At 45.3% G+C, this 25071-nt stretch overlaps 1 protein-coding gene across 2 annotated transcripts in view; it reads left to right on the top strand.

Annotated features, from left to right (window-relative positions):
• The window catches only part of EPHB1 (EPH receptor B1), a 453923-nt gene that overhangs the window by 365706 nt on the left and 63146 nt on the right, over positions 1-25071 (top strand). For both annotated transcript variants that reach the window (XM_018050923.1, XM_018050926.1), the window contains 2 exons: positions 8399-8521; positions 22857-23104. In XM_018050923.1, coding sequence (XP_017906412.1) covers positions 8399-8521; positions 22857-23104 — 371 coding nt within the window. The remainder of the gene's footprint in view (positions 1-8398; positions 8522-22856; positions 23105-25071) is intronic.

Raw genomic sequence — 25071 nt, 5'->3', positions numbered from 1 at the left:
GATTGTTGTTTTTTTAAAAATCATAGTCAGGTGCAAACCTAGGGATGCTTATCAAGTTTGTAGGTAACAGTTGGGAGGTATAAGTAACACCACAAAAGATAGAATCAAAATTCAGAACTATCCAACAGCTCTGAATGCTAATTTGAAATCTGTAAGACAAAATGTTAGAGGGATAAATCTAGAAGCTAGTGTTGGTTAAAACAAAAATAAAGCAGTAAGAAAAGGAGGAGACCTGACTTGCTATCTGTTTGTATGAGAAAGTTTGGGTATTTACTTGATCACATGCTTAGTAGGAATGATAAAAAAACTAGTAAAAAAAAAAGGCTAAGCACTGCCGCTAAAGCAGGAAAATACTGCCAAAAGCCTCCACCTTGAGCACTGACTGTATTAAGCACAGTCACTAATTTAATCCTCATAACCATCCCATGAGGTAGATTTCACATGTGAGGAAACAGCCTCAGAAAAATCCAGAAGCCTGTCCAGAGTCTTGGAGTTACTGATTTGCAACATAAAGTTTTAAACTCAAGTCTATCTGACTCTGTGGTCAAGATTAAAGTTTGGATCAGAGGAGGTAATACATATGGACATGCTGTCCTCTGCACTGGTGAGAAACATCTAAAGGGACGTTCTTGGTTCTGGGGACCCCATGTCAAGAAGGATATTGTTAACAAAGTAGCCAGCCCATGGAGGGTGCCAAGTTGCGACCGTAGAGACACCAACTGATTTGGTGCTGGGGAAATGCAGGCAGTGTTTTTTTTTTTTTTTTTTTCTGCTGCTCAGTCATGTCCAGCTCTTTGTGACCCCATAGACTATAGCACGCCAGACTTCCCTGTCCTTCACTGTCTCCTGGAGTTTGCTCAAACTCATGTCCATTGAGACAGTGATGCCATCCAACCATCTCATCCTCTGTCACCCTCTTCTCCTCTTGCCCTCAATCTTTCCTAGTGTCAGGATCTTTTCCAATAAGTCGGCTCTCCGCATCGGGTAGTCAAAGTATTGGGACTTCAGCATCAGCATCAGTCCTTCCAATGAATATTGGGGGTTAATTTCCTTTAAGATTGACTGGTTTGATCTCCTCACTGTCCAGGGGACTCTCAAGAGTCTTCTCCAGCACCACAGTTCAAAGCATCAATTCTTTGATGTTCAGCCTTCTTTATGGTCCAACTGTCACATCCAGGGAGGGACCTGGGGGTCATCACCAAGCATGACACCATCATGGCAAAGGAAAGGTGACACTGTTGTGCTTTGTGAAGATAAACGGAACCATCAGTGAGAGATCCAAGTAGGCCAAATTTGATTCAGTGTAAGAACAGCACCCCAAACTGGAACTGTCCTTGCAGAGATAGGCTGCTTTGTGGAGAGAGGGGTGAGCTCTCTGCTCTCGCAGACACAGGTCTCAGTAAAAGATGCGGAGTTCTGCTTTAGGTAAGATACTGGACTTGATTCATCCCAGAAGCACATCTGGCTCCAAGATTTCCTCTAGCTCCAGCTTGCTTGACTCTGGGTGGGAGGGATTTCCTGACTGTGCAGACCACAGCGTCCAGTGTGCTGGGAATCACCTTGGACACCAGGGTGAAGGTCAGGTATACCCGTAGGAGGGAGACAGACTGGGCATTTGGCTGCCTCTCCTGGAGGTACCTGAACAGGAGTAAATGAGGGCCTATGGGAAGAGGAGGAAAGGCCCCCAGGTGCAAAAGGTGGCTGAGTGTTCAGTGGGTGCTTATTAAATGCCAAATAAATTTAATGAGCTGGCTTCACCCATGTGGCTGCTGTTGGCTCTAAGCCAGAGCTCTAGAAACCAGGTTAACTCTTTGAGTCCCCAGCTCCTGGGCTGCTGCCCTCAGGTTCCTGACAGGACTTCAGTGGCCCAGAGACAGGGGGCCTTGTCTGGAAGGACATTCCTGTCTTAATCATTGATACCCAAGAAGTAGAGAGATGTTAAACTGTTTTTCCTGAAATACCTTTCTCTATCAAGAAGTAAGTAGCCTGTGATCGATTTTTTTTTTTCTCCTAGAGACACATATTAGGCTGTGACTGTGTTTTTAAGGACAAATCTTGAAATGTGGTAAAACCTCCAAACAGAAGGTTGAATGAAGAGCCTCCTCAGACTCGGTGGTGGGCTTGTTGCCCACCCTGGGGCTCCCCGTCTTGGATTCTTCCTCTAACCTTGGCTGGGTACCCATGACCTCCATTCTTTCATGGAAAAAGACGTCCACCCATTTTCCTGGCCTTGGTCCCAAGAAGCAGGTGGAGCGAAGTATTTCTAGTGCCCGTCCACCTTTCCTGGTAGATCTGGTCTAGGAACCTGCCCAGTGCTTAGCCTTTCATACCAATAGCTTCGGCTGTCACTCACATGTCCCCCACGTCCACCACTCCACATCCAGTCTTGCAGCTCTGTTTCTATTCTGAGTTTTCAGACTGACTTCTAGGCACCCGTATGTTTCATCCATGCATTCAAAGTCTAAAACCACGTGTGCAAACTTCCTGGACAATCAAGTTTCCTTCCGAAAGTGTATCACGTAGTTAATAGTACCACTTGATTCTGGAAATCTTGACATTAATTCAGATTCTTCTGGTCCTTCCTTCATTCCTCATCTTTAATTGCTCACCAAGTGCTGTCAGATTTTCCTTTGAAATTTCTCTTGCTTTTTCTGCTGTTGTCGCTGTGAGGCTCTGGCTAAAAACTGTTATCTTGCACCTTAATTACTGCAACAACCTCAGAACTGTTTTCTCAGCCTCCAGCCCCTTCCTCCTAACGAAGAATGGGAGTGGTGAGGGCTGCCAGCCAAATGAACTCCCCGATGTCTTGTTCTCAGCACATCCCTCCCCTGCTGCTGGCACAGTGGTCAGCTCTGTGTGTCCAGTGGCAGCAATCGGATGCCTTTGATGGTAGTCAAGGCCCTCCCACTAGTGTATCAGCAGTGTTCCACCTTGGACCTGACTTCCTTCCACACTCTCCTCACTCATGCAACAGCAGGTATCACTCTGAGCTATGCTGTGTGACACTCCAAGCTTGTCCCTCATCAGTGAAGGACCAAGTGACCTGTCCTTTCTGGTCTCTGACTCTGAGACTGGCATCCACAGTCTTCTGCCTTTTCTGGTTTCTGCCACACTTTCGGCTCATTTCCAGTTGTGGGCTCCTGACTCTAGACTCTCCAGCCCCGCTCCCCGTTAGTTCATGTTTCAGTGACCTGAGAGCTCCACGAGCTTTGTTTCCCCTGTGGCTCCTATGGCCCCTGGCATAGTTGGGTGACAGGTTAGCACTGAGAAAATGAGTGATCAACATCCCGAGGCAGAGGACTAGCTGAGGTCCCTCCCAGGAACCCCTAAACAGCTTCCTTCTTGTGCTTAGATATCTGGACTAAATTTAGGTGAATTACCAGTATGGCCAAGTCTGCCTTGGCTCTAGAATGGGAAAGGAGGGGCAGCCTTCCACCTTCCCCATAGCTCCACCAGATCTGCTGGGACACAAGGTATCAAAGACTGAAAACAGCCTAATTAATACACTAGCTTTCTGGACCCTGCTGTGGGATTCCAGGAATCTTCCACCAGCAGGAAGGCACTGGGCTCTTCCTGCACCCCTGAAGCCTCTGTCATGGGACCCACGAAATGTTCATGGTACCATTTTTGTACTTTCTGAATGTGCAAGAGGATTGGAGGGCAGCATTCCATCTTCTCCTTCCACTGTTAATACCAAATGTTACCGACTGTTTAGAACTGGCCCTTTCCCAGCCTATGCTCTCCTGTCCTGGGACCCTGGCACTTGCGAACATGTCAAGCTGACTTTTAGATACACTCCACAATCTGCCAGCATCCCCCCAATTTGTTCCAGCCTCTTTCCTTTTGAGAGCATCCTGATCTCCTGATCCAGAGTGTCCAGCCATAGCCAGCAATTTCTTGTGCTTCATGGACTGCTCCGTACCATGTAGGAAGGCTCTGGATAGTGGCTGAGTCATTTTCCCCTAAACTTAATATCTTTAAACCTTCCCTGGTGGCTCAGAGGTTAAAGTGTCTGCCTCCAATGCGGGAGACCTGGGTTCGATCCCTGGGTTGGGAAGATCCCCTGGAGAAGGAAATGGCAATCCACTCCAGTATTCTTTCCTGGAGAATCCCACGGAAGGAGAAGCCTAGTAAGTTACAGTCCACAGGGTCGCAAAGAGTCAGACACGACTGAGTGACTTCACCTAATATCTTTACAGCCTTGGTTCATGTGTAAGATTTTGCAGATCTCCTGGAACTATGGTCCTTGAAAGCTTTAGCCATCCAGGCTGTGACCCTAGTCATAGCTTAAATGAATTTTGAGAGCAAAGAACAAACATATCTGCAAATCATACCTTCAATAGAAATTAACAAACTAGAAGGTCATAAAATTGAAGAGTTTTCTCTCTTTCTTGGCACCATCAATCAGTTTAGATCTGTGCATACCATTTTTGTGCCAAAGTTATATGTTAAAAATAATGAAAATAACCAGAAACTATAAAATATTATAAATATTGCAATATTAACACTAATAATAATGAGAAGCATTGAATGGAGCATTATAAAATGTCTTACATTATAGAGCTATATTACATCTGATATTATTGTAACTGCCGTTAATAATATTTCCCCAACACTCACAATCTGAGAACATTTTCTGAGCCCTGTCTCCAAATGTTTGGCTGTGCCCGACTCCGCAGCTGACGTGAATTCCTTGTTCACTGTCTGGTGATTCATTGCACTAAATACCATTTCCCTGATAATTAAAAACTGCTCACTGGCAAGTGGGAGCAGGAACAGGCTGATGCAGGATTTATGCAGAAACAGAAAATGAGCCAAAAGACGAATGACCTGTTCTGCATAGCTGAAGGCATTTTTTTCCCCCACGTCTCCTTCTGGGACTAGAAAAAGGGTAGTGATGCAGGAGAGAGGTCTGGTGGGATGTGTCATCCAGGGATGCGGGGAGAGCCTTTAGAGCACATGTTCAGCCAAATGGTTCTCCAGACGTAGGAATAGAGACTGCCTCAGCAGAGGAGTCCAGCCAGGGCCATTCCTAGGCTGACTGTATCAGACCCTTGTCATCGCAAAAGAACTGGGTTTGAATCCATTTTAGACTTCTGATTTCAGTTTTCCTGCCTCAGTCTAATAACGATACCCTCAGTTTCAGGGAAAACAAAGACTGATTCCTACCCTGCACAGGTGCAGGATGTTCTAAACTGACATTACATCAGCTCTCCTAGCCTGCGTGCTCTCCTTGGTTTCTTGTGAAAAACTGGCGATGACCAAAGCCCATGCCTGGCCCAGAGCAGCAGTTGAGACGTTGTGTGCATGCACGCACACACACACACTCATACATGGATATACATTCGTTTGCTCACACACACATGCCATATATACACACACTCATATACATGCACACACACACACACACACACACACCTTAATTCCACATGCCGGTGAGGTAGCACACCTGCTCATGAATAAACCAGACAGTGATTAGAAGGTGAACTTTCTCCCATGAAGATACACTTGCCCGGACATCATTGGCCTGAATGAATCCTGGCACCATTAAGAGATGAAACTCTCCCTTCTGGGAATAGTTCCTTCCCAGAACTGATCAGGGCCAATATCTGTGGAGCTCATTAACTCAGAATCCTCTCTCATTCATCCTTACATATGTCTTTACTTGCAAACCATTCATTACAGCACATTCTAGATTGTTTAATTAGTTTTCGTGGAAGAGTTCCTGTAGGACAGCTTAGCACACATCGTTTAAAAGCCCTTAATCCAAAATAACAAGGTGGTATTTTTAAAGTAACTAATATAACCTTAACACTGTCCACCCCCACCACCCCAGCTTCCTACCTCCCCATACACTTCCTAGAACAATTTACTGGTAGTAATCATGCGTGTTTCAGCTTGTGAGCCCTCCCTGTACACCCAGCACCATGTTAGATCTGTCACTTGCAGTGTGGTCTTTAATATTACAGCCACCCCGGGAAGAAGGTGTTTCTCCTCCTTCAGCAGAAGAAAAAAATAATAGAAGAGATGTATGTGGTCTTGCTGCAAAATGCCCAGTTAGTGGGAGGCTTCAGAGTTCTGACCTCACCTTGGGATCCCCGCCTCTGGCCTTTCAGCCTTCTCTCATCTCAGTCCAGAACTGGGGAGTAGTCACAGGTTGTCGACACTGGCCTGCCACCCCTTTAGCATTTTGAGTGGGTCTTTTGCCGTGGCCTTGTCTCCAGGGCCCAGCCCTCCAGCACACAGGGGCCAACTTCCGCCTAAAGCATCTGTGTTTCTTCACCTGAGCACCTCTCTGGCCCTGAACCCTTCCAGCCCAGCTGCACAGCACTCAGCCAATGACTGACGGGAGTTGTGTGGCGCCACTCCAGCTCACGCCACCCTAGCTGACTCTGAAGCTTGTGATCTCAGACGTTCCTTGGGGTGGGGAGTTAAGCCTGTGTCAGTTACCCACAGCCCATGTGGTAAGTGCCTTGAGGGCACACTTTTCCTAGGCTGCCTTTCTGGCCTGCCTTACTGCCCGCTAACCTGCAGGCACTTCTTGGGATCACCTCCCAGATAATTCCAGTAGGGATCACCACCTACTTGCTTTCACAGTCTTATCTTAAGTTGTTGCTTCTGAAGAAACCTCAAGTGAGACTGCATGAACATGCTGGTCTGGATTGTTAGGCGTCCATGTGGTTTCCCTCGTTCTTGCTCTTTACTTGTTCTCCAGACCAAAGGAGAAAGAGATGAGCTTCTAGTTCTATTTTCCCCTTTGTCCACTGCTATTAAAGTAAAATTTCCATTCTCTCTCCACCCCTGCCCCAGGGATTAAGACATTCTATCATAAAGATGAGGATTTTCTTTGTTCAAAGTTTAATCAATAGATTCCAGAGTCAACATTGTCATCCCCAAGTTTTCAAAGAGTGTCTTAGATTGATGTCTAGCACCCTTGGAGTGCTTTTATTTCTTGACTGGGAATAATCCAAATTTCAGAAAAAGTAATGCCTCTGGGCGGGGTACCTGGCTTTAAAAACATTTACGCTTTGAGTTCTTGGCTGCATCTTCCTTCTCCATCTGGATTAAACTCTGGCCTGACCTGGTGACTAGGGCAACATTCATTTGGGGTCACCGTAGCACCACCAGAACTTTTTGGATGGGAAATGTCATTATGTGATAATTTATAATATATAAATTATCATTATATATGTATATATATTCATACACATATAAATTGTGTTTTCAAGGCTGGGAGTTGCTGAGAAGGAGCTGCAGTGGGGAGTGTGTGCTGAGAGGGCAAAGCTCAGGGAACCTAAGGTTACCTTAACCGCAGCCACAGCACGAAGGCTTTTCCCCACCTGCCTGCCCTGATGACCTGCCTCTTTTAAGAACCAGACAGCAACAGTGGGAAGGGAAAATGACTACTCTTCACAAGGCTGCGATGCCAGACTGTTCTGTTCAGCCTTTGGAGCCCACCTCCCATCTCACCACCCCCAGGAAATCCCTTTCCATGCTTGCCTAATGATATGTCCAACATGGTGAAAAATGACGTTGTGATGAATCCATTTGTTTCTTGGGTTCCATTTCCTAGTTTTGTCCCCTCTCTTCCAGTTCTCGAATGTATTTTTTCTGCAGTGACAATTCTCTATTTTGTCCCCGTGCGCACCTATTTATCTTGCCACTGTAAACATCAGTGACAAAGTCCATATTCCTTTATGTATTTCGCATTCACCATTTTATTCACTTTTCATACTTCACTGTGTCTGAAGGCATGGGGGTTCAATTACCATTTCTTCTTTCATTCCACCTCATTTATTCTGTGTAGACTTTACAATTTTCTCTCTCAGTATTTTCTATGCTCTTCTCTTCACGTTTTCTGTTCTGGTTACTGGCTTGGCACTCCTATCTTGAGGTTTTTCTAATAGCCATTTCTTTTTTGTTGTTTTTAATCCATCCTCATACCTCTTCCAGCCCTGGACATAGCTGTCAGTTATAACCTTAACGGTGGCCTCCACTCAGGAAAGTTGTCAAGTTGATAAATATTGATATCTGCCCTGCCATTTTACCACCGCTTTTCTGCTAATGCATTTGGTTGGCATCAATCAGCTTCTTTGCCTTCTACGAGCGCCTGGTGTGGGAACTGGTCCTGATCTGTCACTTATAAGTAATCTGCTCCACATTTCATCAAGAGCTCAAACACAGAAAATATGGAGGAGAAGTAGAGGACAGAGAACCAGGCTAGCATGGCCCAGAGGGAAGGGAGACAGGGAGGTCCAACAAGGAAAAGTGAGGCAGCTGGATGTGTAGGAGAGACGCCCCGACCCAGCCAGACCATTACTGCTGGGGACACGAGCCAGTGCTTAATGACTGCTGTGTCCTCTTTGGGATGTTAACCCTGCTTATCTCCTCCAAAAAGGCTCCCCAGGGATGAAGATCTACATTGACCCCTTCACTTACGAGGACCCCAACGAAGCTGTCCGGGAGTTTGCCAAGGAGATTGATGTCTCTTTTGTGAAAATCGAAGAGGTCATCGGAGCAGGTATGGCTCTTCCCTCCCCTCCTTTCTGCCCTCTTGGTGTCTAGACATCCTCTTTCACCACTCTGGGTGATGTCTATCATCTTTCTCCCCAAAAGGTGCATCTAAGCCATCTATAATATGTGTCTAAGGATCTTCTGGGGACCTTGTTCATGGTGTCCAAGCTTATTTGGTGTTGTGGAGAAGTCAACTCTGGCTTTAAAAGATTCAGAAATAGCTCTAGAAATGGAACACCAAATGTAAATAAAGAGAGAGAAATAGGGTGATAAGTTGAGAAATGCACTTCTCTTTTTAGAAGCTGAACTTAGTATCCCAAGCACTGACTCCAATATTCCATGGCTTTGGGCCAAACTTTATTCCCACACTTTCAGTTTTCCTTTTCTGATATACATGGATTTGGAGACAGACATGATGAACTAAAGAAGGACCACTATTTCCAGAAGAAAATTCACCCATATCCATATTTTCTACAAAAGATCCATGATATGGATGGTAATATAAGACAGACTTCCCTCCCAAGAAATGCATGTTCTCATCTACATGGGAGTACAAACCCAGCCCAGCAGAGAATAACTATCTGAGAGGCTGTTAGGAAATTCTACCTAAAGGCTGGTCTAGCATTTTCATCTTCCTTTAATAGATCAATAGTTGAGTCAGTTGGATAATGGATCCAGCCTTATTGATATAAATGAGGAAAATATCCCCAAATATCATTCCTTTGGAAATAATCTCTTTGGTGCCCCCTCTGTGGTCTTTGCTGAATCTTCTTAAAAGATGCGTTTGCTTTGTGTCCTCTTTCCTACTTTTGGTTCCTTATACGACATTCTTTGTCTTCGCTTCTTCTTTATATTGGATTAGACATTGTTCGGGCTGTCTTCACTCATATGTGGTATACTCCCATAGCTCCTGTGTCTGGAAGTGCTTTTTTTCATGTCAATATTTGGAGAGCTGTGGGGTTGCCTCTTCCAATATTTTAAGCTCCATAAAATATGTTTAGTCAAAGTCTTCCAGACAGCCACTCCATATATTATCTTTAGGGGGAAAGTCACCCTCCTCCCATTCACTGCCTCTCTTAATGCACTGAGGGGTCAAAAAGCCATCTGTGAAATTGGAAGTCACGTTTGAAAGCTTGCCCCATTAAGTCACGTTCTCCTGCTCTGATTTCCCTCTTAAAGAGCTCCAACCTCATGGCATCCCTGTGGTGGGTGCTGGACCCTCCCTGTAGGACACATGACCCTCTGTCTACCAACCTCTCACATGTTCCAGCCAGCTGACCATAATCTGATCCACATGAATCTGTACGTATTTCCCATTGACTTTCATTTAATATGTTACTGAACCATGACTTTCACTTCTGTGCAGATAATTTTCTCTTCCCCCTTAGATACTGACAGACCTAAGGATCATGCCTTAGAATGCTGGATCCCAGATAAGCTGGATGACTTGAAGGCACTCAGATTTCTCCAGTAAACTTGAGAGTGAAAGCTTTGATCTCGTACCCTGCTCCTCTGTGTTGTTCATTATTGTTATGTCATGTGAAAATGGTGCTAGTGATTTTAATGTTATTTATGTCGAGTGCTTAGTGCAATGCATTCTGGACTGCATTTCATCCCAGAGAGCCCATGTCAGCCCCCCTCCCATCTTTGTCAGGGGAGGAGTAAAGAGCCTTCTCACGTTATGATCCTGCCAGGGAGGTGCAGCTTGGAGTGAGCTCACCAACTGCTGGATGCCTATAAAGGGACAATCCATGGCCCACCTTCACCTTCCACCTCTGGGCAGCCTTTGCTGATGCTGTAATGCTTCTGCATTCTGCTTAGAGAAGACTTAGTCCTTGCCATGGCTTACCTGGTCCTGGGGAGGGATGGATACACAGAGCAGTTTAGAAGATGCCCAACAGCTTGCGATAAAGTCTTCTGTCCAGTTGCTGCTGACTGCCTTCTACCTGATACCCATCTGCTTGCAATTCAGTAATCGCACAGCTCATCCCTGTGGATGTGAATTCACTATGTGGAACTTGATGCAGTTTCATCAGGAGACACTCCTGGCTGGAGTCAGTCTCTCTCTATCCTCCAATTCTTCCTCTCTGTCACCACTCCTGCTTTTCCCACTCCTTGCCTCACTGAGCTGGACTTCCCTTTATGCTAAAAGAGCTGGTGTGAGTTGAGTTTTTTAAAAAAGAATTTTGTAAGGTAACATTTGTAGTGTAGTTGGCAATGTTTCCCTTAGCCACCTGGCAGATTCAGCTCAGGGGACCAAATCTGGGTTCCAAAATGGTAATACATGAGAAGAATCAGAAGTCCTTTCCCCTTCCTTCATTCTGTTCCTTTCTCCTTCCCTCAAAATGCTCTTATTAAATAGTTTTTGCTTGTGCTTGAGTCCCAGAGATGAACAGACACTCTCCTGCCCAGAAGTCTGACAATCTTGTTGAGAAACAGGCCAGTAACGTGATCACTGTTCCACACATCCCACAAAACAGGCAAATGCGAAGTTTGGGGCCAACAGAGAGCAGCATCTAGCTCCTTGTTCTGGGAGGGACTGGGGAGATCAGGAGGACTTTGCAAAGAAGGTCACCTTTGGCCTGAGCTTTTAAGGTTGAAAACTAGTAGGAAAAGTAAGTTTGGAGGAAACGCATGAGAGAACGAGGCAGAAGAGGGAAATTGAATAACTTAAGGAGGGAAATGACCATGGCCTGGCAGCAGTGGTGCGCTGAGCCAGTTTGTGCTACTGCCAGTTGTGTGCATCGTTTTGCAGCCCTGTGTTTGGTGACATCTTGGTAGTCTGACGTCAGCCATGGGAGGAGTATTTACACCATGACAATTGGCAAATGCTACAAAGCAAAGCTTTTGTTTCCTCACTTCCTGGAGAGCTGATAGTTTAGCACACCCCAGGCCTTCCAGAATGTGCAAGATAATTTCAAAGAGGTTGCAGAGGAACTGGCCCATTTCCGCTGCATATAGATCCAGAGGAGAGGGCTGTGTTTGTTGCAGGAGGGATTAGATAGAGAATTCAAAAAGATCCTCATTCATTAAACATTGATTCCATGCCTGAAACTGTGCTGGATGCTGAAAAGCACACTCAGTGCCTCATAATCCTGGCTGATTTGTTAACACAAAGTCCTGCTCTGCAGGAGGTGGGGATGGGACTGAGAGGTAAGACGGAGGGTCAGAGAACCCGCAGCCCTAGAGGCAGCAGGAAGAGAGGCTTGATGGCCAAAGGAAGAATGCAGGAAAGAGGCACCTGGGGGGCCCCTAAGAACTTTGGGCTGCTGGATGGGCTGATTCTCTGTGTGGCACACTCTGAGAACGAGGCTGAGAGAAGGCTCCTACAGAGGGGATCCCTGAGGGTAGGTGACTTAATCAAGCATTAAGTCTGGAATCTAGTGATCAGGATGTTGGGTATGGATTTTATCCTATATAAAACAGTGAGTGAGTAGGGTAGGGTAGGCAATAGAAATGAGGTGGGAGAAGAACCTGATGAACCTGTGTTGATTGAACTTGAAAGGGTGATGGGAAAGGTTTGTAAGAATTCAGAGGCACGTAGACAGGTTATGGGGCTGGGAAACATGGAGTAGGTTTGAGGTGGTCAATGCTAGAATCAAGTGTGGTAAGGAAGGCTGCTCTGCAGCAAGTAAACCCACCTAAACCAAAAAGTACCCAAACACGGTGAATGGGGGGTCCAGTGGGCTTGATGGCTGGAGCTGACGGGGAGACATGGCATGGAGGTTGTGGGCAGAAGTGATGGCCATCAAGTTAAACACCTTAAAGGGAAAAGGGGGCTGCCTGGCTACCAGGGTATGGGGACTGGTGGTTGTGCTTGCCAGTAAAGGCCAATGGAATACAATCTAAAAACTTTGGGGTTGAAGAATTGCACCAACCTCCAAAGTTTCTTCTACCATTGTTGAGGATAATGAACAAAAAAATCAAAATAACTGTGAGCCAGATGTGACACCAACCAAAAGGACTGAATTACACTTGACCCTTGAACAACACAGGGGTTAGGGGCACAGACCTCTCTGTATGGTTGAAAATTGATGTGTATAATTTGACAGCCAGCCCTCTCTATCCATGAGTCCACATCCCTGGACTCAACCAACCATGGATCGTGTAGTACTATAGTGCCTATTTATTGAACGAAGTCTCCGTGCTAGTGAGCCTGTGCAATTCAAACTCTTGATGTTTATCAAGAGTCAAGTATATAATTAGTTCATTTATCATTATGTAATGTTTGCTTTGTTGTTGTTTAGCCATTCAGTTGTTTCCAACCCTTTTTTTAAAAAATTTTTATTTTTACTTTATTTTACTTTGCAATACTGTATTGGTTTTGCCATAGATTGACATGAATCCACCACGGGTGTGGATTATAGTCTGCCAGGTTCCTCTGTCCATGGGATTTCCCAGGCAAGAATACTAGAGTGGGTTGCCATTTCCTTCTCCAGGAGATCTTCCCAACTCAGGGGTCCAACCTGTGTCTCCTGCATTGGCAGGAGGATTCTTTACCATTGAACCACCAGGGAAGTCCCAGTATTTGTTTACTGCCCCTCTTTTATCACCAAGCTCAAAGTTCCATGGGAGTGATGAAACTTGAGTGCTTCTGTTAGTCCCATGCCTGGCCTGCTGTGGCACTAAGGTGCTCAGTTAAAAATGTCCTTGGAGGAAAAGCATAATAGAGATAAGACTTTGAAGAACTGGGTATAGTTTGGGAGCATGCAGAGAAACCAGAAAGAGGTCACATGAGATGTGAGTCATTCAGTGCTCTGAAAGGAGACTAGTGGAATGAGGAAGACTGATCCTTCCTCTTTTCCTTGCAGTGCTGGGAATTATTGAAGTCCTTTTAGAGAGGGCATCTGCTATCTTTGGAGAGTGTCAGCTCTTTGAAACCGTGAATCTGACTCATAGGAATCACTCACAGGTCAGCTTCAATTGACCTGTGGAGTTCTGACCCACTGCTTGATTCTGATCAGTTTGTGCTGTAGACGTGCCCAGAACATAAACTAAGGCTTCCGTGTATACTTGGGCCCTAAAGCATGGATGGTGTTCCTGGGTTGTACAGTGTGCAACCTGCATAACTGTATGTAGCAACCCTGAGCACAACAGTGAACATAGAGGTAAAGGTGTCACCAGAAGGGATCATCGAAGGGGAGGCATGCCCATTGTATTTTAATTAATAACCAGTCCCCCCCCCCCACTTACTCCAGCAGATGCTGACCCAGCATTTCCACAGATGGCTTAGTTGGGAGGGCTGGATAAGGAGAGTTGGGGAGAGGGAGCCTGTGGTGTATACAGATAGGATAGGGCCAGCAAAGAAGACCCATCTCTTCTCTTTGAGGAAGAGAATGGGTTTCTTGGTGATGATTTGGTAGAAAATACCAATACTGGATAGGAGTCACAGCAAGAAGGGTTTCTAGATTACAGTTCAGTCACTCAGTCCTGTCTGACTCTTTGCAGCCCCATAAACTGCAGGACGCCAGGCTTCTCTGTCCGTCAACAACTCCCAGAGCTTACTCAAACTCATGTCCATTGAATCAGTGATGCCATTCAACCATCTCATCCTCTGTCATCCCCTTCACCTCCCGCCTTCAGTCTTTCCCAGGATCAGGGTCTTTTCCAATGAGTCAGTCCTTCCAATCAGATGGCCAAAGTATTGGAGCTTCAGCTTCAGCATCAATCCTTCTAATGAATATTCAGGACTTATTTCATATAGGATTGACTGGTTGGATTCCCTTGCAGTCCAAGGGACTCTTAAGAGTCTTCTCCAACACTACAGTTCAATTCTTCAGTGCTCAGCTTTCTTTATAGTCCAACTCTCACATCCATACATGACTACTGGAAAAACCATAGCTTTGACTATAGGGTTTCTAGAGGAGCAAAGTAAATAGATGTTGTCATTAATGATAATTAATATAGCTGGCATGCACTAAACACTGACCATGTGCATGCTTCATTCAGCCCTCATAGTGACCCTGTTGGCCCTGTGAGTTAGTGTGTGTGTGTGTGTGTGTGTGTGTGTGCGTGTGTGCACGTGCACACACACGCACACAAGCACTCGTGCATTTACATATGCATTTGTAAACTGGTAAGGACGGTGGCTCATACGTTAAAGAATCTGCCTACAATGCAGGAGACCCAGGTTTGATCCTTGGGTTGGGAAGATCCCCTGGAGAAGGAAATGGCTACCCATGCCAATATTATTGCCTGAAGAATTCCATGGACAGAGGATCCCGGTGGGCTACAGTCCATGGGATTGCAAAGAGTCGGACACGACTTGAGCGAACACTTTCACTTCTCTTTTCAAGGATGTCAATATTCAGTGAACAATTTGTCAAAGGCCATGTTGAGTTAATAGTAGGGCAAAAATGGAAACCCAGATACTACTGACCTTAATCCAGTGAATATAACTCCCACACTACCTTCCACTTCTGTCACTGTCCTGGAAAAGAGCAGCTAAGTATGCAGAGACATTGCTTCTGATGTTAGACTCTATCTAGCAGTTTGGAATACCCAAGCCACTTGACTGGGAATTGCAGTACTGTCCTAGAATTCAGTGTGCCCATATGGTGATGCCACGGAAAGAGCATCTTTTTCCTAGAATACCTTTGTCCTGCTTTCTATTTTAGTATAATCAGTTATTGACTTAAGAAGGCTAACAATGAGTGCCAGAATATTTAGCATTTTTAGTTGTATGTGCTTGCTTATGTTAAGTACTTCCCTGGTGGTTCAGATGATAAATGGTCTGCCTGCAATGCAGGAGACCTGGGTTCAATCTAAAAATAATAATGTCTAGGTGTATGGTTGTCTAAATGACTATAAGAAACTACGAGAAAAGGGAAAACTGGATTTACTCTCACCATTTAGGTATTAGGTATTGTGGGCATCATGGCTACTAATTAGAGTCATCTAATTTTCCAACTCCAGTAGCCTAGTAATGGGTACTGGGGGAACTCTGCTGAGAAGGAGAAGTAGGATTGTGATCAATTAGTAATGTCTGTCCTGAGTATAGGATCAGCAGGTGGTGGAATGCCTGCCATGATTTCACTATCCCTAGGAGAAGGCAATGGCACCCCACTCCAGTACTCTTGCTGGGAAAATCCCATGGATTGGAGGAGCCTGGTAGGCTGCAGTCCATGGGGTCGCAAAGAGTTGGACACAACTGAGCGACTTCACTTTCACTTTTCACTTTCATGAATTGGAGAAGGAAATGGCAACCCACTAGAGTGTTCTTGCCTGGAGAATCCCAGGGACGGTGGAGCCTGGTGGGCTGCTGTCTATGGGGTCTCACAAATCGGACACGACTGAAGTGACTTAGCAGCAGCAGCAGCAGCAGCAGCAGTTTAGCCATAACCTATCTTACACAGGCTAGTATCATAAAACTTGCTATAAGTCATATTTTTAAACCTAGTTTAAATTAATTCTTTAAAACTTTCTTTTCTGGTGGAAGCTTGAATTAGTTACACGAAGCTCTACTTCCCTTTTTCCCTCCCTGAGGCAGTTTGTGACTTCAAAATGCTAAAGAAAAGAGAGCAATTGTGTGCGGATCCGAGCAGCACATAGCCGACAGCTAGTGCTTGAAATACCTGCTGGCAGGTTGGATGTTTCATTTCCAAAAATTGAAAATTCTTTCCCTCTGATTTTATATATAATAGTTGAGGCATTTAATACTGCTAAACCATTTTTTTTTCTCTATTCCTCATTTTGTCAAGGAAGATAGGGAAGAGGACCTGGCAAGGAGCTGAAATTTGTAGGGAATCATTTCAGCAGCTGTCTGGGAGGGCAGTGACAGGAACTGGCAAAATGACCCTCAGCAGACAGCTTTGAGGGCTGCACTTCTCAAACTAGAGCCAGACATCAGAATCAGCTGGAGGCAAGTTAACACCCAAGTCACTGGGCCCTGCCTACTGAGCTTCTGATCTAGGTGGGTAGAGGTTGGACTCCAAAGCTGCTTTTTCTAATAGGTTTCCAGGTGATGCTGGTGCTATTGGGCAGGAACCACATTTTGAGAACCACTGCTAAGAGCCACTGGCGCTAAACTGGCCTGAAGCTGAAGTTGGGTCCTAGCCAAGAGGAGATTTGGTTCTAGGAGAGGCTCCAAGGTCAGCTGCAAAGACCTGTGCCCATCACAGTTCAGCCAGACCAAAATTAGATTGGCTGCCATTACTGTCAGTCAAGAAGCTGCATAGAAAGAACTAACCATAACCACTACTCAGTCATTTCCTATAAGTATCTGTTTTAAATATAATTCTGTGCTCTTCCCTGGCAGTCCAGTGACTAGGACTCAGCACTTTTATTGCTATGACCCAGGTTTAATCCCTGGTTGGGGAACTAAGATCCCTCAAGCCACACAGAAGGGCCAAAATTAAAATTATATGTATATCTATGTGTGTGTGTATATACAGACTTCCCTGGTGGCTCAGTGGTAAAGAATCCACTTGCCAATGCAGGAGATGTGGTTTCTATCTCTGGGTCCAGAAGATCCCCTGGAGAAGGAAATGGCAACCCTCTCCAGTGTTCTTGCCTGGGAAATCCCATGGACAGAGGAGCCTGGTGGGCTACAGTCCATGTCTGACAAGGAGTCAGACATGACTTAGCGACTAAACAACAACAATGTGTGTGTTTGTGTGTGTGTGTTTGTGTATATATAAAATGCTGATACTGAATTTGTTGAAAATAGATTTTAGGGATTAAGAATTTTCCTTAAAAATATGGAAAATGGATGGCTATGATTTGGAGCTCGTGTGAAAGGAAGCTTTTTAGAGTTCATGTGATGTGTCTGTGTGCTCAGTCATGTTTAGAATTCAGATCATGGCGAATCAAAGCACCACAAACCTCAAGTTCTGGCCTTAATGGCAGGAAAGGTGTCCAAAAATAGTTCCCTGAACATAGTACATGAACCTGAGGTCAAAGACCACAGGTGACAGCAGTTAGATTGTAAGTGATGGATGGCCTTAATTTTCTTTTTATTACTAAAAATGGTGCAACTCCAGTTCCCTGCGAGCCTGTGGGGGTGCTAGAGGGGCCAGAACCCGCAGACTTTAGTGCTCAGGGCTTACCTGGAGACACTGTCCATACCCAGATACCTGGCAGGGGGACTTCTCACCACCCTTGGCAAGATGCCCTACTTGTCTTGGCTGCAGAAACCCTTCTCTCTTCCATTCTCCACTCCCCACCCCTGGTTCATCTTTTTAAAATCACCATCCAGCTGTATCTTCAAGTCTGGAGTTTGCAATGCACTTTCTCATAGACCCTACACCTGGGAAGGCCCCACAGTTAATCAGTTCTTTTTGTCCAACAGAGCTGAGAAATCTGAGGCTGAACAAGGGAAGCACCTTGCCTGAAGTCCAGTGGTGGTGCCAGGCTGAGGGGGTGGGGAGGTGGTGTAGACTCCAGTTTCTTTCTCCAGAGTTTCTCCGTTTGGCCAGAGTTTGCCCCAGCTGCTCTGGGGGCCACTTACTTACATGGTGGAGGACAGCCTCTGAGTGAGAACAGTGGATGAAGTGACTTCCTTTGCAGTTCGTGGTTTGAAAACCTCTGGGCTTGGAGAATATGAAGTCATTCCTTTGTCAGACACCAGAAAGGAGCTATTTTTACAGAACCATAATCCTTTAAATCACTGCTTTTCAGTGATTATGGAGCAAATTTCCCAAGAGCATATAGCGCTGCTATGTAGTAACCATACAGAACCCATCTCTCCCTATCCAAGGAGAGCACTTTCTTAAAAACACTATTTTTTTTTTTTAGAGCAGTTTTAGGTTCACAGAAAAATAGAGTGGAAGGTACAGAGAGGTCTCATATAACCTCTGCCCCCACACATACACAGTCTCTCCCATTGTCAACATCCCCAGGCAGAGAGCTCCACTTTTTACAAGTGAGAAACCTACACTGATACATCATTATCCCCAAGGTCCTTAGTGCAGGTTCACTCTTGATGCTATGGGTTTAGACAGATTTATAATGATAGGCACCCCCCCCCCCGTTTAATTTCTTACAGAGGAATTTCACTGCCTGAAAAATCCTCTCACATTTTTACTTTATAATTTCAAAAAACTATATGAAGAGACCCCCTATAGAGGATATAATTTAGAGCTAAAGTGTTAGGAGCGCTATACCTGAAGACCAGTCAGCCACAAAGGTTAAACAACGACACGACATTTGTCGATCAGGAAAGGGATGTACGTGGCCCACCCTGTTCCATGTAGATGGGGCTTTGCGATGCCACACTCATCCACGTCTTCCTTCTTTCTCTTCTTCCTCCCTGGTCACAGCTGCAAAGCCCACTCTGTGTGTCAGGCCCTGTGCAGTGAGAGGCAGCTTATATGCAAGCACTGCTTTCAAAAGAATTCAAAGGTGTAGGGATGAATTCCAGGTACTCCAGGGCCTTTGACAGTTCCCTGATCTGTTTCAATATGCTTGGGTGGTTTTGACCCATGGCTCTCAACTTTGGCTGCTCCTCAGACCCACCTGGGCAGCCAGGCCTGACTTTGTGGACCTGTGACCTGTGCACAGGCCCCCTTGCTCAACAGGGCCCATGCTCAGTTTAATGCTCTGCCACCACCGCCTTAAAATTCTTAGTAAATTTTGAACAGTGAGTCCCGCATTTTCATTTTGCACCAGGCCCTGCAAATTATGTAGCTGATCCTGTGGGCTACTTTTAAATATGTCCATGCCCAGGCTGCATCCAGACCAACTAATCAGAATTCCTGCAGGTGGGATCCAGGCCCCTGTGCTTTGTAAGCTCTCTGGGGGGTTGCTGTGGGTTACATCCTTGAGAACAGCTTGTATAAAACAGAAGTCCTCAACTATGGGGTTTATGTGTATGTTGTAGGGAACAATAAATTCACCCAGGGTGCTTTTACAAACTCCCAGACTGATATGTAGAAATTGATAAATATTCTGATTCCTAAATATTCTAATCTTCCCTAACAAGCCAGGCAAGAGCTTTCCATAAGTATGCCAATTGTCTAGAAGATAGTCCCACTGTGTTTGCTGTTCCCTTGTTACTGCGTCATTGTGACAGTAACTGCATTTGAATGGTTAGGACCCGCACGCTTGGGGCACAGTGGTCCCTGCGTGGGACTCCCCCCCAGCTCTCTTCCCGGTGGCACTGCTAACTGAATACACCTTCTGAGAGGTGATGTGACAGGAAAAGGTATGAACTATGGACAGCATCCCTAACTCTGCCTCACTGCTGTGGCGTGTGAGGCATGTTTTCCTTGTGCCTCAGTTTGTTTGTTAGTAAAATGGGCATAATAATACCCAACTCATAAACGGGTTGTGAGAATTAATGAGATAAGACATGCAAAGAGCCCAGCACTGTGCCTGGCATATAGGCGGTCAAAACATATCGGTGTACTATCTCCCCCAAGAAGAAATATTAGCATGTTTTCCCCTCACTCTGAAATGTGTCGTTTTACTAAAAGCAAACAGAACTCATTAGTACAATCATAAGAAAGAAATACTGATATTCTTCAGTTAGTATACTTATTAAAAATGCATATATATTCATTCAGTTCAGAGCTATTGAATACCTACTAGGTCAAGGTGTCAGAGAATTGATTGCGTATATATCTATGCACAGGCACCCATGTATATACTTACAAACCTTGTCTCCTAAGTCTCCTGCGTCTTTACCACTAGCAGGCCTTTTACCACTAGTGCCGCCTCGAAAGCTCTTGATCAAAGTGGAAAGTGTAAAAAAATTAGAATAAGCATGAGGAGGAGGAGAAGAAAGAGAAAGTGCAACTAAATAAAACCCGGTGAACAGGACGGGGCTTCTCATGCCCTTGGACAATCCTGAATCCAACAAGAAAAAAATTACCTCTTCTTTTCTGGTAAAAACTCAGCTAAAGAAAAACCACAGAGTTTTAGTTCCAAGAGCCCTCACACTTCACGGTTGACCTTGATACAAAAGACAGTCTCTCCACTTCTACTGGGGAATCGCACATGACTTCCCTTACAGCTCAGCTGGTAAAGAATCTCTGCATGCAATGCAGGAGACCTGGGTTCAATCCCTGGCTCGGGAAGATCCCCTGAAGAAGGGAAAAGCTACCCACTCCAGTATTCTAGCCTGGAGAATTCCATGGACTGTATAGTCCATGGGGTTGCAAAGAGTCAGACACAACTGAGCAACTTTCACGTTCACATATATACACAGCCATATATACAATATATGCAAACATGTATATAGACATGCATGTATATGCATGCACAGACACATATATGTATATATACATGTGCATACATGCAAATATGTACATATGCAAGCACACACATATATGCAGGTAGTTATTATTCAATACTTTTCTTTAAATTTTACTCAAACTGAAAAATCAATGCTTATTGTAACAATTTAAACAACAGAAAAGCAACTAAATTAGGTTTACTAATCCATACTCCCCCATTCCTATTCCCACCATTCCAGTGTAACCAATTTTTTAAACAATTTGAAATTGAAAATAAATTTGCTATGGATTTTTTTCCATAATGTTTTTTGGCATACACACACAGATCTCAACCTGGGCATGTTCTACAGGCCACTTTCTTAACTTTCTCTTCTTTTCTGTCACACTTAGCAATATAATGCGGACATCTTTTGAAGTCAGTATATCTCACTCATCTATTAGTCTTCAGTGGCTCATAGCATTCTGCAGTATGGAGGTTCTTTTTAACCATTGCCCTGGTTATGGTCATATGGTATTTAACATTAAAGGAGATGCTGCAGTAAACAGTCTTTTATAAAAATGTTAATACTGGTACTTCTACTTATTTTGGATAGGACAGAGATAGAGCCTCCAGCAGTTTGTAACCCAAGGATGGGCAAAGCCAAACAAGTAATAATAAATGTGATACCCCAACTTCTATTGCATGCCTACCACATACCAGGCAATGCAGTGGGTGCAAGGTGCAGACGTGAATGGGACTTGGTCTGACCTCAGACAGTATGATCATGTATCAAAACCAGTATTACATATACTGTCTATCCTAAGTTCATGTTGAAATCTTCCTAGTGGTGCTTAAGACAACCTCTACTCCAGCCTTAGAGTCTTAAGAAGTCCCATTGACTCTGGAGCAGCTTTCCATCCAAAGTCCTTTCATGCAGCTTCCTTCCAATCCATGCAGCAGAAAATACAAAAAAAGTCCCATCTAAATCACAGATGTTAACTTGCTTTCGTAATTCGGCCAGTAATTTATCTGATTGCTCACAGTTTGCTCCATCATCGTCTTCCAGAAGCTGAAAGTGACAAAGAAATTTCTCCTGGCAGAAAGACATGTTTCTCCTATCAGGCCTTTGACACCCATCTTTGTGATACACTCACAAGTAGATTCTAAACTGCTTCACACAACAGCACTGAAGTTACAAAACCAAGTTAAATCATAACTTTTGAAAGCACGTGAACAAGATTCAACAGATTTTTTAAGCAGCTGTGAAATAGTGTCACCAGAATTGTTTTACTCCTGGTGATTTTACTACAGAAATGTTTAAATGCTGCAGAACCCATGGAGGTGTGCTGCTCATGTCTACTCGAAAAAGCCACTTTCTGTTCAGCTGCCAGGAGTGCAGGTAGCTGCCAGCTTCCCACCACAGTGCCTTCAGGATCTACCTTAGCTTTCCCGCAGGGCCCAACTCTTTCTGACAAAACCCCAGCCAGTGACAGAGCACAGTGGGATGCTATGGTAGGTCTTTTGGGGATGGGCGCTCTTTGTTCTGGAGCTCTTCATTGGGTTGGATGAGACTGTCAGGTCTGCACTGCAGTTTGGGCCTCTCCTGCATTGTGATCTGAGGCTTGGGCAATCCTGCTCCTCTCCCCTTTATCCTGCACAGAGTCTGCTAACTTCCCTTCCTAACTCCTCAGTGTCTGCTTCTCAGGGACCCAATAGACATAAACACTTTCAGGGCAATGTAGGAACATAAACACTATACATCTCATTCAGAGGACTGGAGGACCTGAACATGTCCCTAGCCCCTGAACATTCTTATAGTAGGCTCTGCTAAAAATGAATTATTTTTCTGCCATAGTGAAACTGACCATTTCATCTCAATTGTTCAGCTGGGATACAAATGAAAATCTAAACATGAGGAAAAATAAACCCATATAGAGTCTGAAATTTCACTTCAGTTACCCAAGCTGTCTAAAATCCAAGGTAAAGAATGTGTTTGGGTATTTCTTCTGTGTTTGCCATGAACTGCTAAGAGCCAGGCCGTCACAGTTATAATGAGAGGTCATTCTTTCCTTTTTGCCACTTTAATCACTGTTCCACTTGGAGCACCATTGTTCCTGGTAAGCTGCCTCCCCTCATGGCAGCACAGGATGAGGAGAAAGCGGGTTATAATTGCATTCTTTTTGCAGGAGAGTTTGGAGAGGTGTACAAGGGGCGTTTGAAACTTCCAGGCAAGAGGGAAATCTATGTGGCCATTAAGACGCTGAAGGCTGGGTACTCAGAGAAGCAGCGACGGGACTTTCTGAGCGAGGCGAGCATCATGGGGCAGTTTGACCATCCCAACATCATCCGCCTGGAGGGTGTGGTCACCAAGAGCCGGCCGGTCATGATCATCACGGAGTTCATGGAGAATGGCGCTTTGGATTCTTTTCTCAGGGTAAGAACTGCTCAGCTTACCTTTATCCTTCAGAGTAAAAGCACAGATGATGCTGGTGCTGGTGGGAGCTGGGGGACCATGGTGGGCTGGGAAGAAGCGTCCACACGAGGACCACCTGCCACTTAGGAATCCCTGACGAAATACAGATAGGCGTTGGAGGTGTTAGCAAGGTTAACAGATTTGTTGCTAAAAAGAAAGAACAAAGCAGAGCCCGTGGACCCCTCCGTAGAAGGATGGCACAGAGCCAGGCCTCGATGAGTAAGAATGAATAGAGGACAGAGGATGGCCATCGGCATCCATATGAATCATGGAGATTGAAGAGACTCCCAGCTGCTATGCTGTCCTGCGTGATTCATGCAGACATCAGTGGCCATCTCTGCCTTTTCCCCAGCACAGCCGCCCTTCCATTCAGCTCTCTTCATTTGCAGTTCAGAAATAAAACACATTACCCTTATCTGATGCCTGGGCCACCTGGCCTCTGAGGAGGTGCTTCTGGGCAGGACACAGGAACAGTGTGTCACAAGTGCCCACAAGTCTTTTCTGGGGTTGATGGAGAACTGTGGCTCCCACCCAGCCTGGAGCAGGGATAGAGGCCCCAAAGGCCTATGGCCGAGAGATCTATAAAGGACCATTGTCAGAATGCCCAAATGCAGCCACAATAGAGGCACTTTCATTTCTGTGGAGCATCTCAGAGCTACTTAGACAGGGCTTGTATGAGTGTGGGCATAGTGCTTATGTCTGAGGGATAGAAGCTGTCTAACCACAGGCCATGGAGGAAGGCCTGCCTCAGACCAAAGGCTTAGCTGGGGAGTCTGGGAGCAAGAGGGTACAGGGGCAAGGCCTTCTGAGCAAGGGCTTCAGGGTAATACCAAGTAACTGGCTATGCATGTCACCAAAGCTACCGAACAGTAGCTATGGCTGCAGATCAAAGGACTAGTCATTGAAACATTCACCAGATGACTGCTCTGACCATGCCCTGTGCTGGGAACGGGGTCTATACTGATGAGAGAGAGATTGCTTTAATGCCATGGAACAAATCACCCCAAACTTCAATGACTTAGCACAATAGCAATTTAGTTTGCTCATAAGTCTGTAATTTGGGAACCTCTCTGTTCCATGTGCTGTCAGCAGGGGCAGCTCAAGGGCTAAGATCTGGAATCGCCCAAAGACTCATTTACTCCTCTGTCTCATAGTGGATGCTGGGTGTCAGCTGACATCTCGCCACCTGGCCATCTCTGGCTTCCTCACAGCAAGCTGGGTCCTCAGAACCAGCATCCTGAGCACAGAAGGTAGAAGCTGTATCAGTTCTGTAACCTAGCCTGAACAGTCACACAGCATCCTTCAGTCATGGTGATGAGCCCACCCAGATTCATGGAGAGAAAGCACTCCCCACATTTTGATGGGTACTGCAACCTGATGTCTTCTTGCACATAAGGGATGGGAAGTCCTGCTATGTCCATCATAGAGAATACAACCTGCAGAGATGCCCCTGCCCCTCAGGACCTTCATGCCCAAAGCTTCCAATAATCATCTGTCTGGACTGTACTTTTTGTTTCTATGCATGAAGCACAGAGGTGTCACATATGTGATGACGGGCTTCTCTGGTGGCTCAGATGGTAAAGAATCTGCCTGCAATGCAAGAGACTTGGGTTCCATCCCTGGGTTGGGAAAATCCCCTGGAGAAGGAAATGGAAACCCACTCCAGTATTCTTGCCTGGAGAATTCCATGGATGGAGGAGCCTGGCAGGCTCCAATCCCTGGGGTGACTTTTTGTTTCCACACATGAAGGACAGAGGTATCACATGTAATAGAACTGAAACCTTGAGAAAGCCAGGGATGGCTTCAAAGAGGAGAGAGAACTTCTCCAATATTGAAGAAAGAGGAATTTGCCAGACAGCAGATAGGCTGACAGAACAGTAGAGCTGTGTATTTAGAGGCTGAAGTCAGGGTGGTCTGTTCAGTAATCT

This window comes from Capra hircus, chromosome 1 (genome assembly GCF_001704415.2).
Source record: "Capra hircus breed San Clemente chromosome 1, ASM170441v1, whole genome shotgun sequence".
In the NCBI taxonomy this organism is placed as follows: Eukaryota; Metazoa; Chordata; class Mammalia; order Artiodactyla; family Bovidae; genus Capra; species Capra hircus.
This window is presented reverse-complemented; position numbering and strand designations above follow the sequence as displayed.